At 41.0% G+C, this 19,952-nt stretch overlaps 1 protein-coding gene across 7 annotated transcripts in view; it reads right to left on the reverse strand.

Annotated features, from left to right (window-relative positions):
* SUPT3H (SPT3 homolog, SAGA and STAGA complex component) overlaps positions 1 to 19,952 on the reverse strand; it is a 578,628-nt gene that overhangs the window by 86,416 nt on the left and 472,260 nt on the right. For all 7 annotated transcript variants that reach the window (XM_073586526.1, XM_073586527.1, XM_073586528.1 and 4 more), the window contains one exon: positions 9,824 to 9,934. In XM_073586526.1, coding sequence (XP_073442627.1) covers positions 9,824 to 9,934 — 111 coding nt within the window. The remainder of the gene's footprint in view (positions 1 to 9,823; positions 9,935 to 19,952) is intronic.

The raw sequence follows: 19,952 nt of genomic DNA on the forward strand, positions 1-19,952 counted from the left end.
CAGATTATTAAAGCTGACAATGAATTTAGGCTTGCAAGAGATGTCAAAAGCAATAATAAAGGATTTTGGGGATATGTCAAAAGTAAAAGAAAAGTCAAAGATGCTATAGGATTTTTACAGGATGAAAATGATGAAATGGTAAGACAGGATGTTGAGAAGGCTGAACTTTTAAATTCCTATTTTGCATCTGTTTTCTCTCAGAAAGGAAATGTGACATCAACTGTTCTTCACTGTCCTATTAAGGGTATAGAAGAATCCAGGATATCTATAAACAGAAAGATAGTGAGGAAACACTTAGCTAACCTAAATGAATTCAAGTCTCCAGGTCCAGATGAATTACACCCCAGAGTACTGAAGGAGATAGCAGAAGAAATTTTTGAACCCCTCTCCATAATATTTGAAAATTCTTGGAGAACAGGAGAAGTCCCAGAAGACTGGAGAAGAGCAAATGTTGTTCCTATCTTCAGAAAGGGGAAGAAGGTGGACCCAGGCAACTATAGGCCGGTGAGTCTGGCTTCTATACCAGGAAAGATCTTTGAACAAATTATTAAACAACATGTATGTCAGTACCTGGATAAGAATGAAGTGATTAAACAGAGTCAGCATGGGTTTGTAACTAATAAGTCATGTCAGACTAACTTAATTTCCTTCTATGACGGAATCACTGATTGGGTGGATCAAGGAAATGCTGTAGATATAGTATATCTTGACTTCAGCAAAGCATTTGACAAAGTATCTCATACAATCCTTATTGAAAAAATGACTAAGTATGGAATGGACAAGGCAACTGTTAGGTGGATTCATAACTGGCTTAGTGATCGGACCCAAAGAGTGGTCGTAAATGGCTGCACATCCAGTTGGAAGAATGTCTCAAGTGGGGTACCACAGGGCTCTGTCCTGGGCCCTGTATTGTTCAACATCTTTATCAACGATTTAGATGAAGGAATTGAGGGTAAACTGATTAAATTCGCTGATGACACAAAGCTAGGAGGGATAGCTAATACTAGAGAAGAGAGAGAGAGGATTCAAAAAGATATAAATAAACTGGAGAACTGGGCAGCAACTAACAGAATGGTTTTTAACAGGGACAAATGCAAAGTACTACATCTGGGCAATAAAAATGAAAAAAGCATATACAGAATGGGAGGAATAGGCCTAAGCAACAGCACATGTGAAAAAGACTTGGGTATACTAATAGATCACAAACTGAATATGAGTCAACAGTGTGATGCAGCAGCAAAAAAAGCAAATGCAATTCTAGGATGTATTAACAGAAGCATACAGTCTAGATCACGTGAAGTCATTATTTCCCTCTACTCCTCTTTGGTCAGACCTCATCTGGAATATTGTGTCCAGTTTTGGGCACCACATTTTAAAAAAGACATCAACAAACTGGAGCAAGTTCAGAAAAGAGCAACCAGAATGGTGACCGGTCTGCAAACCCTGTCTTATGAGGAAAGGTTGCAGGATTTGGGATTGTTTAGTTTGCAAAAGAGAAGACTGAGAGGAGACTTAATAGCTGTCTACAAATATCTCAAGGGCTGTCACATTGTAGAAGGATCATCTTTATTCTCATTTGCACAAGGAAAGACTAGAAGCAATGGGATGAAACTGAATGGGAGGAGACACAGATTAGATATTAGAAAAAACTTTTTGACAGTTAGAGTGATCAATGAGTGGAACAAGCTGCCACGAGAAGTGGTGAGTTCTCCTTCAATGGATGTCTTCAAACAGAGGCTGGACAGACATCTGACTGGGATGATTTAGCGAATCCTGCTTTGAGCAGGGGGTTGGACCAGATGGCCCAGGAGGTCCCTTCCAACTCTACGATTCTATGATTCTATGAACTCCTGAATTAAGAGGATATCTTTCATGACCACAATACCATTTCTCACCCAATTGCCTAACGTGAGGCCATCCACATGAAGCTCCGAGGCTCTAATAGAGATAGACTCAAATTTATTCACCTGACGAGAAGAGACCAGATCAGACCAGTAAGAAAATGCCACTTTCATTGTCTGCAAGGGAAGAGAGGGGGCAAAGGAACTAAGCACTCGGACCTCCAGTAGGAATCTCAAAGTCCCACGCGGGGCCAAGTATTTCTCCACAAGCACCCATTTGTGAGTACTAGAATCATCATGCCACTCCCTTAACCCCCCTTAGAACTGCTGCTTTATGGTACAAAAAAAATTCGGGACCCCAAGACCACCATGTGAATAACTATAAAATAAGGTAGACATACCAACCCTAGGTTTCTTTCCTGCCCAAATAAATCTGCTCACAACTGCCTGCAGAAGAGAGAGAAACCTCTTGGGGAACCTCAAGGGAAGACAACAGAATAAATAAATAATTTTTGGTAGGAACATCATCTTAACTATCTGAATGCGCGCCATCCAGGAAACATGTATTTGATTGTCTATGTCCTTTGGAATGGAATTAAGCAGAGTATTAAAATTCTGTTTGACAATATTGGAAAGTTTACAAATTCTTAGTCCTACGTACGAGAAGCCATCCTGGGCCCAAGTATATGGGACAAGTGAGGAGATTCTATTTCTAACAGATGGTGGAACATTAACCGAGAAGAGAACCGATTTTCCTTCGTTTAGCTTGTAATATGAAATCTTAGAAAATTCAAGGAGAGCGTTTTTGATCCCTATCAATGATCTTTCACTATCAGTGCAAGAGAGAATTACATCGTCTGCATATAGACCGATCTTATGCTATACAGGGCCTATTTTAACTCCAGAGATTTCTGGGTTGAGCCTAATAGACTGCGCCAGGGGCTCCATGACTAAAGCAAAAATTATAGGGGAAAGGGGGCAACCCTGGCGGGTCCCATTAGTCAGGTCAAATCTATCAGAATAGAAGCCAGCTGCACAGACCGAAGCATTTGGTTTTTTGTATAAGGCCATAATAGCACCCTTTATATTACCAGAGAAACCAAATGTGTCCAAAACGGCGTCCACATAGCCCCAGTGTACCCTGTCAAACGCTTTTTCCGCATCTAGAGACAGGAATACACCGGGGGTACCACTGGACTCAAGAAAATCCATCAAATCTATCACTCTTCTAGTGCCATCTCTAGCCTGCCTCCCTGGGACAAATCACACTTGGTCAGGGGAGACCAGGGCTGGCAAAACTGAGAGGAGTCTATTAGCCCAGACTTTTGCATATAACTTCACATCACAATTCAAAAGAGATAGATCTGAAGTTACCAGGAGGTTGGAGGCTTCCCCGGTTTAGGAATAGTAGTGATTGTCGCAGCCAAGCTTTCAGATTGGATATCAGATGAGTCCCTCCATAGTGAGAACGTTCTAACCAAAAGTGGAGCCAAGATGTGCGCAAACTGACGGTAGTAAGAATTAGAAAAACCATCTGGCCCGGGGGCAGAAAGTCTCTTACAGGAATTAATAACCCAAACTACTTCCTCCTCAGTAAGGGGGGCATTAAGAGCAGCCAGAGCCGTGGGGGAAAGTTTGGGCAAATTTAGTTTAGCAAGGAAAGAAGAAATTTCACCCTTCGTGGGCTGGTGTGTTTTAGGATCTGACTTGAGATTATATAGTTGGGAATAGTATTCTTTAAACTCACTAGCTATATGAGTAGGGTTTAAAACTTTGGACCCGTCGTGCTTAATCAAAAAGGGAATGGCCTTCCGAGCCTCCCTTTTCTTCACTCGACTTGCTAGGACCCTACTGGCTCTATCACCCAAGCTATAGAATTTGGATTTAAGCTTTTTTAGATTTTGTTCATAGGAATACAGCATAATTGATCTCAGCTGATCTCTCAGACCTCTAATAGAGTCAAGGAAAATGTCAGAGGGGTGGGCCTTGTTTGCCCTTTGCAAGAGCTGGAGTTTAAACAAAATATCATTAAATGTTTTTAACCTTTCCCTTTTCTCCATTGCTGCAATTTTGATGAGGACACCTCTAGCAAAGGCCTTATGGGCTGCCCAAAGAGTTTCATCCGAGACCATTTGATTATCATTAATGGCAAAAAATTATTTTAATTGCCGAGCGATTTTATCGCTGGTATCTTGGTTAGTGAGGATATAATCATTCAGTTTCCATTTGGAAGGAGACCGGGTAGGACCCCCCGTCTGAAACTGTTAACATAACGGGCGCGTGGTTCGACCATGTAATGGGGCCAATGTTAATCTGGTCACAACCCAAGAGTATATGCGTCTTTTTGATCACGCGTTATTGCACTTTTTGCTCGGCGGTATGATAATAAAACATTATTTTTTGCTCTGTTTTTTATTTTTATTTTAAGGGGTTCGCTAAAGGGGTTAACTAAAGGGACAGTTTTATAGGGCAGGTCGTGCGGCGATACCAAATAGGGCAGGTATCGCGCGGCGATACCAAATATGTGTACTTTTATTGTTTTTTTTTATTTTATTTCCAAAAAATTAATTTATTAGGGAATATTTTTTACTTTAATTTATTTAGCGATTTTTTTAAAATTATTTTTACACTTTTTTTTTTTTTTTTTTTTTTTTTTTTTTTAACTTTATTACATTGTCCCAGGGGGGACATCACTGTCCTATGACAGATCGCTGATCTGTCACATCACAGATCACTGTGACAGATCAGCGATCTGTCACAGGCATAGACGCAGACTTCCTCATGCCTGCGCTTTGCAGGCACTGAGGAAGTCAGCTCCCTGCAGGCCCCCAAAGGTCCCCGTCGCTATTTTGGATTTGGGGACCTGCAGGGAAGGAGACCCCCGCAGCAGCGCTGCACATTGCGCTGCTGTGGGGGGCTCAGGGAAGCACAGAGGGAGCCTCCTCCCTGCCGATGCTTCCTTTAACCCCCGGTACACCGCGATCGTGTTTGATCGCGGTGTGCAAGGGGTTAACGTGTCGGGGGCGGTCCGTGACCGCCCCTGACACATTGTGTCGGGTGTCAGCTGTGATAATCAGCTGACACCCAGCCGCGATCAGCGGCGCTCACCACGTGGGCGCCGCTGATCGCTGTGACGTACTATCCCGTCCCTGTGAATTAAATCCCAGGGCACATGGACGGGATAGTACGTCACATGGCAGTAAGGGGTTAAAAATGTAATTGTTCACACTGGCCTATCGCCTCAATGCACTAACCTAAATATCCCTGTGTGGCTCATTTCAAAATTTTTTACCATATCCAGGTTCCTCGCATCATGTTCTCACATGCTTTATGCATTTAATAGCCCTCTGTGCCTGTACTGTTACATAATTAGACTGTTAACTGATTCATGCAGCAAAAGGAACACCCGATTCTTACACTAGGGATGGTCCCAACAATAAAAGCAATTGTTACCATCCACCTTTCGAGTTTCCCCTTTTCCCTTATACCGTAGATTTTTAAGCTTGCGAGCAGGGCCCTCATTCCTATTGGTATCTGTTTTGATCTATGTGATTATTGCTATGCTGTAATGTCTATTGTCTGTAGAAGTCCCCTCTATAATGTAAAGTGCTGCGGAATATGTTGGTGCTACAGAAATAAAATTATTATTAACTGTCTTGTATGTCCTGGCATCCATGGTTCCGCTTTTGATCAGTTTGCCTGGCATGAAGTCACAGTTGGTGGTTCTCAGGTAATACGTTCAGTGGCGTCAAATTAATGACTTGGCCGATGGACTTTGTCCAATGGATCAATTCCCACCAATTCTGTGCCTCACTGCGATTTTGACTCCTGATTCAGAAATCTCCCTTATAAATAGGTCGTCAGGGGCTGGCATCATCTCCAGTGACCAACTAACTTGACATAACCAGATGATATTATTATTATTATTATTATTATTATTATTATATTATGCAGAGAAAAGTTGAGGCCCAAAAAAGTAGGGGCTACAAAAGAAGACGAGAACCAATGTTCTATCTGAGGAGGCATGGGAGTACGTCAAGACTGAGTAGCGTGTCAGTAACAGAGCTGTAAAAATACCGATCCCACTTTTTGGAGGGCGGGAGCGAGTTGTATAAAATATTAGGTAGACTAGTGAGTCCATGCTCTTTGACAAGAAAAAAAGATAATGCTTTTTAGCAAGCTCTGAGTTCAACCCATGGGTTACCGATGGGGATTTTTCTGATGAGACAGCACCTTTAAGTGCATTGTGGCAACACATACAGTAGTACCACCATCACCGCAGTATGCATTCTGCGTCAGTGACAGGTCCTCATAAATTAGCATGGCTTACGTAAAGCATGTTGTGTCATCGAATATCCTGGCTGTGGGGCTTAATGAATGTGTGAAAGGCGTATCCCTCAGATTTTATTCATTATGCTCCTCGCTAATAGTGCGGGCTCGAGCTATTTATCGAAATGTCCTTGGTTGTCCCAGACATGTTTAATTTGGATGGAATAAATGGAGGATTCAGATGTGAAGGTCAGCCCCGCTTCCGCCCCATCATCTGCTACATTGATTGAATAACTACTAGTGAGAGAGAAGACATTTCCTAAAACACAAAGAAATGAGAAAAACCTGTTCTTTAGATCTTTAAGCAAGAAACTCACAAAATCAACGTGAACAGAGGAGGGAGAGAGCGCAGATCAGAGCATGTTCCAGCTCAGGAGTGAATGTGAAGCCTCGTCTGGCAGCGATATTCAGTTTTGTCACTGGGTCACACGGACTACGTATAAGATCACATCCCCTTCTATCTATTCCCATCATTGTGACTGTTTTACATGGATATCAATAGAGAGCCGATTCATGGAAATATCATGTACGAAAGGAAAAATGACAGCGGATTGCAATTTTGGATTCCAGATTATGGCCATGTCCACCTTAGTGACAAATTTCTATTACTAGAAATATAAAAAATAAAACTTTGCAAATTTTTCATTGAAAATCGACTAACGTTTTGGGTTTACAGCTCCTACGCAGACATGTGTGTCTCCATGGTAAATCACAAACAACCCCCCCATGTAGTCTGATTCTGCAGTCACACTTCTTACTATTTGGCCCTAATATCTTGCTCACCAACTGTTACCAAGAAATGGGTGACGAAATATGACTGCTGGATCAGACTACACAGGGTTTTCTGGTCGTCTGGAACCATGGAGACACATAGGACTACACAGGAGGTGTAAACACAAAATAAAATATTTTTAATAATTGAAATTAATTAACAAAGCTGCTTCATTTTTCATCCTCAATAAAGAGGAGTAAGAAGTCAATATTTTGCTCTTTAGAAAATGATGCTGAACGTTTTACATGCCGGCAATAGGCGGCACAGCCAATGGTCCTGTTCTACACAGCATTGTCCACAGGAAAGACCCAGTAGGATGACATGAATGCATTAAACCCTTAAATGCCATAGCCAATAGGCACCTCTGCTACTGAATGGTTAGAAAGATGGAGGGGGGATGTGATGGCCTGTGATGTGAGAGTGGGGCATCTATAAGTTGCCGTAGGTCTTACACCTATATTCTGATGTTTCTGTGCCAAAGGTATAGCCTGAAACGTTGTCTTTGAGTCTTAAGGCCCGAATACATATTAGACCAATAACAACTGAACCTGCCGATATTGACGGGATCGGCAGACGGCCTAATGTGTATGAGAGCACGGGCCAACTGATGGTCGGGAGAGATGTCAATTGGTCATGTCCGATTTCAGACTGCCAATTGCGTTGTTCTCCCGGAGAGAAGACAATGACCAACGTGTCAGCCAGTGGCTTTCTCATAAAGAACATAAGAGTGCTCGGCCGAACGAGTGCTCATGCGTATGGGAGAGTCGGCTTAGATGGCTGTCGGCAGACAACTATCAAATGTGGCCCGTTTTACAAGTATAGGCAATATCGCTGTAATATGCTGAGTACACAAAGGTATTTTATCACCAGGTTACATTGTGAAGACCCCCATGTGGAACTAAAAAAAAAAAAGAATTAAATAAAAAAAAAAATGTAAAAAAGTTAATTGAAACTAAAAAATTTATGGCAAAAAAAAAAAATTCTCTCAAAGTGGATTTCTTTTGAAAAAGTAATAAAAAAAAAACAAAAATACACTACAATGCACTAAAATACACTAAAAAGTACACATAATAAAAATACATTACAATAACAACCATCTGTTTAATTAAGTCCATCCCCCGGTATGGACTTACAATGCCCAGGAATAACCACTACACAGTGTAAGGAGCTGCCGGTAGAGCTAATAACAGCTAATCGTGGAGGTGCCGGACCCTCACAGTACTGATGTTGATAATAATCTTCCCTAGAAAAAGGACATCAATAGGTCCTGTCCTGGATAATGCGTTTAAGGGTTAAAGGTTATATTTTCTGTAAGATGAGAGAAAGAATAGTACAGACCTCAGTCTTTATCAGGTAGCGGTGATGTTTTCGTTTTGAGGCCTAATTTGCAACAACTGTACAGGTTAGGTAATTTTAATTAAAATATATCCTCAGACGTCCTCCGCAGATCATATTCCAACACCTGAGTTCAGCCAATTATCTCTTTCCTCTAGTTCTATCACCAACAAAGAAAATGTCAGGAAATGGTCAATCGGTGGCTAAGGTAGGTCCCCGTTGTAGCCACTGATTGGCCTCAACAGTCATGTGATTGGCGGCAAGAATGATGGAGGAGATGAGATCAGTACAGAACCACCAAAAAGGCGGACGGAATCAACAGGTAACTAATGGTTACCATTATATATAAATTATCCAATTTATGCAAATTTTCTAAAAGACTAGAAAATTTCTATAAGGTGACTTTTCATAACATAGATTAGCCAAAATAGAAGATTTAATATATCATAATTACTAGTATTGAACCAATGTAATTATCAGAAGTGTGAGCTTGAAAAAAAAATTGGAACAGATTTACTATTATGTCTCAACCTTTTTTTTATGCATTTTAGAAGCTTTTTAAGATTTAAACAAAGGGATGTGGCTTACATGTGGCACAAAGGAAAAATGGCACAAAATAAGCCAACTAAAAAGTGGTGTAAATCTAGACTGTCTGAAAAAGTCTCAAATTCAATATCCAGCGTAAGCCACTATAATGCAGACATGGAAAGTAATTTGCCCAATTTTATTTATTACGGTAAGTTTATTTGGCCAATATATTTCTTTAGAAACCAAAAATGGAGACTAAAAGGTAGACGGCAGTGTCGGTCTCATAAACAAGAAGCGGTAGAAGAAAAAAAAACGGTTAATATCCCAAGAAGAGTTGCAAATTTTAACAGTAAAATGCAAAAGTGCTTGTTTTTATAAGTACTATCTGACAATATTCATTTATTGGATGGGAAGAAGTTCCCTGTTTTTACTCTTATTTAATTCCTTATGATCCCCTGAGTTTTCCATTATTTGTTTTATTGAAATCTGCCTTAAGGCTTTAGAGATACGGGCCTTTTTATATGGTGGTAATTTTTATGGTCGTTACAAGCAGGCTTGGGTCTGCAGATCCTCAGGGGCGTGTCTTTAGGCTGCTCTGCATAATTACCCTGTGAGCCATGCCCTTTGAGAAAAGACAATACAAAATTTGCACCAATTTCTGGAACCTTATGGCAGATTTTAAAATAAAATAAAATAAAATACTGAATACTTAGGGGAGCAGTAGAAGTAAAAGAAGAACAAAAAGTAGATAAAATACAAAATTTTCAACTATGCGTGCCTAACACATAAACAAAATAGTGATATGGAATAAAAAATGCATTTATGATTCCAAAAGGAGACAGAAATTACAAAGTTTTATTTCCCGGGAGAAAATATTTCATTTTTCTTTTTACAGAGAAAATTACAGTGACCACAAATTGTTCTCAACAATTCCAAGGCTTCTTCATAAGACCACTTGAAGATGAAATCTCCTTAAGATTACAAATATAACTTTTTTTTCTAGTCTGTTATTACGTACCGTGAATGGGGAGAGCGGGCCAATCTTGTGGCCGTAGCGTCGTATGGCCTCTCTGATGTGGCTAGGCTGAATGGCATCGCTGTTTGACTCCATCCCACCAGCTGCGGCGCTCTACAACACAAAAAAAGGACCCGAGCTGCAATTAAATGAGAAACATACAACGGGACCTTGGCACGTAAAGACGTTCAGCTCAGCCTCACTCATGACAGGAGATTTTATTCCCCTTCTGTATTTTTTGCCACATCGTCCTTCACGAAATAATTGCTGCAAGCACCCATGGTGGAATCATGAAATCCTATCTAGTCTTAGCAAAAGAGAACCACACATTCTGAGACCTTAACCAATCAAGAGCACAGGGGGGGGGGGGGCACATGATCAACACAGAGAGATTCAAACAAGTGAGGACACCTATTTTTATGAAGCTGTGTTTCATGTGTTTTAGCGGAGTTGATCAACATGGGTATGGATCCTGGGACCCCTACCATTCGCTCAAAGGAAGAGGTAGAATGACTCAGCTTGTACTCCAGTCTCGGTAAGTGGTATACAGACTCAATAGAAGATCTATGGGTCTTCACAATGGTCTGCTTGAATTTGAGTTGGGCCCTTCAGCCCATTCCCTTAAGAGATTGGTGGTGGTCTCAGAATAGGAGGCCCTACTGAGTAAAAACTGTCAAATTTTGTTAGAAAGGTCCCTTTACGATAAGAAAATAAAAAAGTGCCTCCACCTCCTAGGACCCCTTTTGATCAGCTGCAATCAGTAGGGAAATCTGGTAAATGCTCAATTTTCCTACAGAGACAGGTCAGGGCAAAAAAAACAATACGTAGTGTCCATTTCAATCAATGATTTATTTGTGTAATCCATTACAGGTTGGGTCCTCAAGTGAAAGAGACAATTTGGCCCAGGGATGAAGACCCTGGACAGAATTTCTAGACTGCCCCTATTAATAGGGTTGTCCAGTGAAAACAAGTCTACAGAATAGGTGATGACTTGTTTATCAGTGGGTGTTCCACTGTCGGGACCCGCGCCAATCAGCAGATCATGGAATTTTTATCCCCATTGTAAAATGGCGTTGCAGGTCGTTTTCCCAACAGCTGCTCTATTCATTCCCTACGTGGCTGCTGAGTAAAGACGTGTGTGGCGTTCAGTAGCACCATAGGGTATAAATGAAGCGGTGGTCGAACATGTGCACTGCTGCTCCATTGTAATGAGGATAGAAGTGGTCCATTCTGCTGATCAGTGCGAGTCGTGGCAGTTAAACTCTTACCGATCAAGAAGTGATCACATATTCTGATGCTCGGTGATAAATTGTTCACTCACACATCTGTGAAAAAAAAAAAAAGTGTAAAGTGGACCGTTTTTTCTTCCGTGTTTTTCTTTTTCATCCATTTTTAAGAACTGAAGGCGGGAGCCTGAACTTTTTATATCCACTGACTCTTAGCATTAGCTCAGTTAAAAGGGATGAAATACTGAACTAAATAGATCCCCATAGACTTTAATGACTGATTGTGTTCCACAAAACGGAGGAGGATAGGACATGTTCAGAGTCTCAAGGATCGGAAACATGGATCGGATTTAAAAACTGATGTATCACAGAATGTTAGAGTTGGAAGGGACCTCCAGGGGTATCATGTCCAATCCAGTGTGTGTGGCTCAATGATACTATATATGTCCGAGTGCTGACTGAGAAAAAAAAAATGGACAGCACACGAACATGTATAATAGAAAGGCAACAGACTTTCCAGCGAAACTATAGAACGAGTGGCATCTGGCTCACATGACCTCATCTTACAGGTAATTATCATATATCCTGCAAATACAACTGTACATTGAGACTGCTGAAAAATCTTTCTTAGAGTAGAGGAAACGATACTAAAAACTGCCTTGTATGGTAGAGATTGAGACCTATCAGGTCATACGGAGAATCCAACAAAGGGACTTTAATTTTTTAGCTGAACCTTGGAGGCTTCGTTGAGTGTGCCTCTTCCAATGGTATAACGCTGTCTAGATGACCCAGCGGTCTTTCGATGAGTGCTACTAGACCACCATGACAACAGTTTCAGAGCGAAATCCAAAATTAAAAGGGCTTTCCAAGACAGATGTCCCTTAAATAAAATTTAGAAGTGCTGAGGACAGTTATGATTTCTTTTCCCCTTCCAAGAGCATTGAGTGGCATTCAGAGCTTTGAACAAAACTCAACTCAGGCAAAAAAAAAGTCCTTTCACATGATGGTATGACCTTCCACTTTCTATACAGATTGGAAAAGGCTGCATTGTTATGGTATTCATCCAATCTGACGGTATATGCTGCTCATGGAGTCCCAAAGCGTCTTTATGGGTTGTACCAGCCAAGGGAGACCAAAAGGACACTTATTTAAGACCTTTGGATAGGCTATGTGTTGGGAACTTTTTTGGTTATATTTAATACATTTTGGGATATGAGAAGAATGTAGAGCACCCAAAGAAGCCCAATGTACTCTTAGATAACAGATGTAAGCGCTGGCCACATTTCAGCCCATTTATAGTTGGAAGGCCATGTATCGACGTGAAGGAAGCTCGGAGGAATTGATGACAGATTTAAAAAATGTTGCAAGAAGAAGCATAACATCTTATAAAGAAATGAAGGTCAATATCAGCTACAAATTACGCTCCTAAAATAAAGGAATTATTCAAGGTCATCAAAAATTTCAGTAATAGTTCCAAGCAGACCGCTAGCCATCCTGTTCAGAGGTAGACTAGTATACATTAAAGTTTTCCTGTATTTTTTTCTAGAAACACCTCTGTAGACAACCAAATGCAAATGCAGGGCAGCCAACAAGCAGCCTCGAAGTATAGACGTGAACAAGAACCTTGTTATATATGGTGGAACATTACAAACCACAATCTTCCAGTCTTGGTTTGATCGGAGTCTCAATTGACTACTTTATTCTATGCAGAGTGTTCCAGGTGAATAAATATCTCTATGTATCCATGTCTTATGGCCACATGTACACAAACACGGCATAAATGCCCTATTAAATGACCAAAAGTCTCCTGTCTGTGCCATGTCTAATGACAGAACCAATGAGTCACTTCAGGTCCACTGGCCATGTTATAGTGGTCATTGCACCCTTATTACGAGAGCAAGGTCAGAACTTTCATGAAAAATTAGATTTAAAGCCACTTTATAGAGTTTTTAAAAGAGAGTAAGAAACCTCTATTCATAGGATAACATACTCATCAATGGAGGTCCAAGCACTGGGAGACACAGAAATCCCGAAAACGGTGCTCTGCATGGAATAAAGGTTAGGTATGCGCACGTCCACTCTACTGTCTATTGGACTGCTGGATAAAGCCAAGCGTTGTATTTTGTTCCTAAAAACAGGTGAGAACCATGAGGTCCAAGAAGACAGACTGGACTCCCAGCGAGCCTGGCACTGGTTAGCGGAGTCAGAGGCCTTTGATTCAACTCTCTCCTGATACTGGTCCTCCTAGAACAGACACAGCTGAAGTAGGGCCAATAAGTACCCTGCCTTGAAACAAAGAGAAGGAAACGCCTAACCAATAATGAGCCAAACATTGACTTACAAGGTAGTTACATATAGGGGGCACTATAGAAATTTTGTTTTTCATTCTGAGGACCCTCCTAACAAAGAGGTTATTTGGATTTTGTTTATCCCCAGGCGGAGATGCCTGTAAAAATCGCAGTTACTTACCGTTAACGGTATTTCTCTGAGCCCATGGCGGCACCACGGAGAGAGGGGATCCGCCCCACGGGGACAGGAAACCTACAGATAAAAAGCCGGTACCTCTCTCCCGCATCAGTTGTTTTACAGAGCATTAAAGGAACTTCAGCCTAATACTAACACAACAACTTTAAGAAAGAATTTCTTTAATTATTAATACTGCATAGAGGAGACACCACGGGACTTTTTGACTAAACTATTTACAATAAGTGCGGACCCCACGCATGTAGGGAGGGAATATACGGGTGCCGTCATGGGCTCAGAGAAATACCATTAACGGTAAGTAACTACGATTTTCTCTTTCCCCCATGACGGCACCACGGAGAGAATTGCAGAGACTATCTATTAGGGGGGGAACACTGCCTCCAGCAACCTTTTACCAAAGGTTAGATCTGAGGAGGTGGCTAGGTCCAGCCAATAGTGGTTAAAGAAGTGGTTAAAGTGGTTAATAGCGGCTCTACATATCTGTTCAATGGAGACGCCTGCTCTCTTTGCCCAGGAAGTTGACACCGCTCTTATGAAATGGGCCGTTATTTTGCCTGGAATGTCCGCAACTTGTGACGAGTACGACAAGGTGATGGCGTCTCTTATCCACCTGGCCAGCGTGCTCTTTGATGCCTTTTGCCCTTTCTTTGGCCCCTGGAAGCAGACAAAAAGAGACCTATCCTTCCTACACTCCCTGGTGGCCGCTAGGTATCCAATTAGGCATCTCCTGACATCTAATGTGTGTAGGGCCTCTTCTCCCTTGTTTTTGGGATTGGCACTTCTGCCGCCTCTCCCTCCACACACCCTGGAGGCCCGCTGACCCCAGCGGTGGCGCCTCGGGTAACCGCCCCAGCCGGGACAGGGGGCTCCTGCTGTCATCCTCCAGACTGGTCGGCCCCGGATCCCATGGCAAGTCTGTAGGTTCCCTATGGGGACAGGAAACCAACTGATGCGGGAGAGAGGTACTGCCTTTTTATCTGTAGGTTTCCTGTCCCCGTGGGGAGGATCCCCTCTTTCCGTGGTGCCGTCATGGGGGAAAGAGAAACTTCCTTTCTCCTATTGGAACTATTCCTTTTCTGAAGACGATACTAACCACTAACGCATTTCAGTGTCATCCAATACCTTTCATTATAAACATAATACTGTATCTTTCCATGGGTTTTAATAAGGCTTGTATGTAAAGAGGTATGCCTTAGGCCACATTGACACGGTAGTATTTTGCTGGGTATTTAACATCAGTATTTGGAAGCTAAAACCAGGAGTTGGTGAAAAATAAAGTGGTGACATGTTTCTATTATACTTTTCCTCTGATTATTCCCCTCCTGGTTTTTACTTACAAATACCGATGTGAAATACTGATCAAATAGTGAACGTGGTCTTACAGGGGTTGTCCAGCGCTTATTTTAAATTTTTCAAGGCAGAACACATAAGCTCTAAAAAGCACATACTACTCAACACCGCTCTTCTGTACCACTGCATCGGTTCTCATTGGGTCTCCTCCTTTTTTTTTTCCGAGTGTGGTTAGCTAGTGACGGTCAGTGACTGCTGCAGCCAATGAGTGGCGTCAACCATTAGTCAATAGCATCGGAAGAGAAAGAGAAAAGACCGGCAGGGCACATGGCAAAAGGTCTGGAGATTTGGCAAGAGACTATGTGCGCATTATTGTTTTATAGCACACTTGTTCCCTTTCTTAAATAAAAATTAAGGGTTGGACAACCCCAAAGGTTCACTCAGCACAGGATGTATAACCCAGGTTTATGTTGATTGCATAAATAAAGGTATTAAAAATAGTATATTTGCTATTAAAATTCAGCTACAGATAGCTGATTGCAAATATCCCACTAGTAATGCAGATATCCCCTCCTTCCCGTAGTGATGGTCATTTTTCTTATATAAAGGAGTCTCTATAGAGTTCCCGAACTATAGAGCCAACCAGGTTATCAATCCTGCATGGAAACCCAAAAATTGCTCACCAATGTAAAACACAGCACTTGGACCCATTACACTCTTTATATCATGCTGCTGGTTCGATTGCAGCATATAGGAAATGATATGAAAAATTACCATCCTGCACCGATGTCCTGGTCATTCTCAGACATTGAGCTGAATCTTGCAATCTATGATTTCTCTAATCCGTAGTTAATTATAAAACATGGTTGTGCCATTTATGTTCTGCGTTTATCTCCAAAATCCTCCTCAAACACTGCTTTAAAAACTCCTGGAAAACTCTACCTATTCATTTCTTTGGAAAATCCAATTTTCTGCTGATATGAGGAGTTTCTCAAGTTTTTTTCTCTCCCTAATGGGAGTATGTCAGCCGGATTTAAGTTCATAGGAAGCTCTTTCAAAGACAAGTCTAGCAATGCCTTTACATGGCCGGTCCATTCATCCATTACTGAGAAATCAGTGTTTGAATTGATATGCAAATGAGGCTTAAGATCTATTTGTAGATCTGAAGCCTCTGTCACTCCAGCTCTATTCCACACCCAGCTCCACTTCCTTCTGCTTGATTGACGTCCTCTATGCTGTGTGACTTCAGGTAAAGAAGTCAAAAGTGAAGCAGGAGGCGGCAACTTTAAGCAGGGAATGAAGCTGTAGTGACAGAAGATTCAGATCTATCATAGCCTTTCAGCCTAATTTGCATATAAATTCAAACGCAGTAATGAAGGAACGGACTGACCATGTAAAACTATTGATGCACTTGACTTTCAAAGAGCTATATGCACATATAAAGTTGTTTTGGGTTTTTTTTTGGGTGGATGGGGGGTGAAATCCTTCTGACAGATCCCTTTTAAGAAGCTTTGAAAAATGCTCCGGGGTAAAAGCACATGTCACTTATTTGAAGCAGATCATAAAGAAAATGTCTCCAAACTAAGTACTGCCCAAAACTGAGACTGCACCAAACACTTCAGAAAAAATAAAACTTCCAAAGCCCTTCAGAAAAAAAATTTTCAGGAAAAGAAAAACTTATTAAAAAAACTCCTCTAAAAAAGAAGAGCTGTCTGAGACGGCTTCTGCTTGAAAAATGAACACCCTGTCTGAGGCGGCTTCTGCTTGAAAAATGAACACCCTGTCTGAGGCGGCTTCTGCTTGAAAAATGAAAACCCTGTCTGAGGCGGCTTCTGCTTGAAAAATGAAAACCCTGTCTGAGGCGGCTTCTGCTTGAAAAACAAATGCCTCAAAAAAGTTCTGTGCATAGCCGAACAGTTAGCTCACATCCACAGAACAGGACCAGGTCACTGCAGGCCCGACCACTTGGATTCCCAATAATCCCAAGAACAGGGCTCTGAACGCCACGCTTTTAATTAAGTGGTGGCCACATGTGCGCATGAGGCATTCTCAATGGGACTACCAAGAAAGGTCAAGGGCTGAACTATGCTACCTCCAACAGTCCCGTATGAAATGGACAGAATGGAGACCCCCATGTGCCAGCTGCTCAAATCTGATGGGACAATCAGAGCCCCGTTTTTGGGATTGCTGGAAAATTTAGAGATTGGACACTTACTGATGCATAACTTTTAATATTTGGAAAAACTTTTTAATACCTCAAAAACAGTCTAAAATATTTGCCGCCAGAGTTTTTCCTTCACAAGGCACGACTGCCACATACCGTCCCTTAAAATATAAGTCTACAGACAGAAGGACGCATTTTTTAGCTCATAGGACGCGGTCCCGAGTGAGCTTATTTCCAACAACTGGAATGAATGCAGTAAATCAGTTTAATTTCTTGTCTAGTGAACCTGGAAGAATGAAGTCCCGGTAGAATGGTCGCGAAAACTCAGCTCTGCCAACAGAAATAATTAGCAAACAGTAACTCTTGCAGAGTAGGACAAATATAGTCACAATTAATCTCCTACAAACTGTATAAACCGAGACTCCAAAGCGAGGTAAAAATAACACGCCATTCATGTTTGCACTGCAATTTGCATAAACCACGTAAAAAAAAAAAGAAAAAAAACGTTCAGCTTAATATTTTTCTCATACGGCAAATCTTGGGTAGACCACCAGCGCGCGCCCGGCCTTTGATGACTGTTCCACGGGCTCCTGTAGACTAATTTGCTAACATATTTTTCCTCTATTAAAACACCATTTTTCCTTGATTTCCATTTTTTTTTGTCATGGAATTACCTAGTCTGCTTCTGCATTCATGGGAAAAAAAAAAAAAAAAAAAAAAAAAAAGAGGTCATCATACTAACTTAAAAGAGATTCATTATTGAATGCAAAAATAAAAAAAATAAAAATAAAATAAATGATCCAGCGCCAGTCAGCAGCGGGATAATTGATGCTGTATATGTATATTCCTGGGCAGGAGCCGCTCGCATATACATATCATTACCCTATTGCGTTTCCAGGAAATAGCATTTTATATCTGGCAAAATAAATGGAGTTTCTCGTTCTTTATTATTCATGTTGGACATGGAAAAGAAAATTATATCAAATCTTCTGTAAATTTCACGGTAAAAGTTACATTTACTAGAGAGCAATAAATTAGGGCTAGGCTACTAAATGTTAGGTCCTTACCACCAGCGTAGCTACTGAGAGGGCAAGGGTTTCAACCTTACACTAAGGGGCTCTCCTGGAAAGACCACCACACTTTACTGTATCAGGCTATCTTTCCATACCTGGGGGAATTGAGACCTTACTACTATACGTTGTGGAATCAGAGGACAGCATCACCGGGCGGGGGGGCGATATTTCTATACGTTGGAATAAATAGTGTTCATTATTAGGGAATAAGGAGGCATTATAACTATACAGTGGCATGTAAAAGATTGGGCACCCCTAGTCAAAATTACTGTTATTGTGAACAGTTATGAAATGATCTCTATATGGCCTGAAGTTAAAGATGACACATTTCTTTGCATTTTAGGTAAAATATATATATATTTTCATTATTTACAATGTCAAAATTACAAAAAGTTAAATGGGTCGTTGCAAAACTTTGGCACCCTTGGAGACTAATGTGCACAGATAACTGTGACCAAGGCATCAGACCTTAATTAGCCTGTTAGGGTATGGCTTGTTCACTATCATCATTAGGAAAGGCCAGGTGACGAAAATTTCCCATCTTTATAATTACCCAGTCTTCTTTAACCTTGTGCGAAAAAACAGCAGCCATGGGTTCTTCTAAGCAGCTGCCTAGCACTCTGAAAATGGAAGTGGTGGAGGCACAGAAAGCACGAAAAGGCTATAAGAAGATAGCGAAGCGTTTTTAAGTTGCCCTTTCTTCAGTTTGAAATGTAATTAAGAAATGACAGTTACCAGGAACAGTGGAGGTCAAGATAAGGTCTGGAAGACCAAGCAAAATTTCAGTGAGAGCTGCTCGTAACATTGCTAGAGAGGCAAATCATAACCCCTGCTTGACTGCAAAAAACCTTCAGAAAGATTTAGCAGACCATAGAGTTGTGGTATATTGTTCTACTGTTCAGAGACACCTTCACAAATATGGCCTTCATAGAAGAGTCATCAGAAGAAATCCTCTACTGCATCCTCACCATAAAATTCAGTGTCAGAAGTATGCAAAAGAACATCTAAACAAGCCTGATGCAAAACAATGGAAACAATGATGTTGAAAAGGCAGAACTTTTAAATTCCAATTTTGCATCTATGTTGTTTAATAAAGCAAATGTAAAATCAACTGATCTTCACGGTGCTATCGAAGGAGTAAAAGAATCCACACTATCTATAAACTGTGAGATAGTGAGGAAACACTTAGGTAATTTAAATGAATTTAATAAATATAATCTCCTGGTACAGATGAATTACATCCTAGGATACTGAAAGAGATAGAGAAAATTGCAGAACCACTAGCCAGAATCATTGACAATTTCTGTAGAACAGGAGAAGTCTCAGAAAATTGGAGGGGGGCAAATGTTGTCCATATCTTCAATAAAGTGAAGTAGGAGCCAGGAAATTACAGGCCAGTGAGCCTTACTTCTGTACCACGAAAGATTTTTGAACAAATTATTAAGCAGCATGTATGTAAGTAGTTGGATAAGAATATAGTAATTAGCGAGAGCTAGCATAGGTTTGTAGCAAACAAGTCATGCCAGATTAATGTAATGTCCTTCGATGATTTAATCACTGATTGGGTGGATCAGGAAAATGCGGTAGATATAGTTTATCTTGACTTCAGCAATGCATTTCATAAAGTATCTCATAGCATCCTTATTGAAAAAAAATGACTAAGTATGGGATTGACAAGGCTACGGTTAAGGTGGATTCATAACTGGCTCAATGATCGTGCTCAAATTGTGGTAATTATGCAAATTGTCTCTTCAGAGAGGAAGAGGACTAGAACCTCGAAAACCACCTATCGGAAGTAGCAATCCTAAAAGTCAATGTCGACCCTTTAACGAGTCTTGTTACATGACTTAGGATAAAAGCCAAGCCAGAATCTCAATTTGCAGACACTGTGTTTC

The sequence above is a fragment of the Dendrobates tinctorius genome, unplaced genomic scaffold, assembly GCF_039654945.1.
Source record: "Dendrobates tinctorius isolate UK_male_01 unplaced genomic scaffold, ASM3965494v1 ptg000093l, whole genome shotgun sequence".
In the NCBI taxonomy this organism is placed as follows: domain Eukaryota; kingdom Metazoa; phylum Chordata; class Amphibia; order Anura; family Dendrobatidae; genus Dendrobates; species Dendrobates tinctorius.